The sequence below is a fragment of the Arachis ipaensis genome, chromosome B01 (genome assembly GCF_000816755.2).
Source record: "Arachis ipaensis cultivar K30076 chromosome B01, Araip1.1, whole genome shotgun sequence".
Taxonomy (NCBI): domain Eukaryota; kingdom Viridiplantae; phylum Streptophyta; class Magnoliopsida; order Fabales; family Fabaceae; genus Arachis; species Arachis ipaensis.
Window position 1 is genome coordinate 1,914,177 of NC_029785.2, and position 946 is coordinate 1,915,122.

The window sequence follows — 946 nt, forward strand, 5'->3', positions numbered from 1 at the left end:
CATCTCAACATCTCCATAGTTATATTACCGAAATTTATTTTAACTTTGATTAATGATTATTACAACTTTCTCAAAAGTGGTAAGAGAGACAAAATACAAAGTTATTATATACAAATATATACCACCACACACATATATATAAGAAGGCAAAGCCAAAAATTATATACCACCGACCACACATATAAAAACATTTTTGAAGATATAATTATATACAAATATAGACCACCACACATATACATATAAGAAGGCAAAGCCAAAAATACAAGCTAAGCCCAGTTTAATTTCTTGATATATAACAGTATATTCTCTCTCATATATTAGAACTGAAAAAAAAAAAAAAAGTAAAGATGTTGCAACTTAAGGTAGTGGCCATAACCCTAATATGGTGGTGGTGGACATGGCATCTTCACGGTGCAGTTGTTGTTGCAGATCCTCAAGTGAATCTAATAAACCAAGGGTGCAGTTCATACAACGAAACCAACTTGAGAAGCTTCTTTGCCAACATCAATGGAACGTTTTCGGAGCTTAGAAGTGATATAGTGAATCAAAGCAAGCACTTTGGAACTGCACAAGAAGCGAGGGGAGAGGTTATCACATACACAATGTTTCAGTGCAGAAACTATCTTTCCCAAAGGGATTGTCTTAGTTGCTTCAACAACGCTACCATTCAAATTCGGAATTGTTCAAATGGTAATGGTGCCAGAGTCATCTATGATGGTTGCTTCCTCAGGTATATGTCTCTGATATGCTATTTGAACGTAAAAACTCATGTGCAATTAATTTCATGCGAAGTTAATAGATAAAAATCATTAAATTTATTAATCATTTAACGATTTTTTGTTATTAACTTTATATGAAGTTGACTGCATGTCTGTACCTGAATTTCCATCTTATTTAAAAGAAGATTATTATAAATTTTATTTTTTTTAATAATATAATTTTGATA

The 946-nt window shown here is 31.6% G+C and overlaps 1 protein-coding gene across 2 annotated transcripts in view; it reads left to right on the forward strand.

Moving 5' to 3' along the window:
• Window positions 7-946, forward strand: part of LOC107644176 (cysteine-rich receptor-like protein kinase 42) — a 7,708-nt gene continuing 6,768 nt past the window's right edge. The window contains exons 1-2 of one of the 2 annotated variants that reach the window (XM_021115293.1): window positions 7-125; window positions 385-730. In XM_021115293.1, coding sequence (XP_020970952.1) covers window positions 53-125; window positions 385-730 — 419 coding nt within the window. In that variant the 5' untranslated portion in view covers window positions 7-52. Of the gene's footprint in view, window positions 126-384; window positions 731-946 lie in introns of those variants that run through there. The other variant, XM_021115295.1, reaches the window with a different exon arrangement.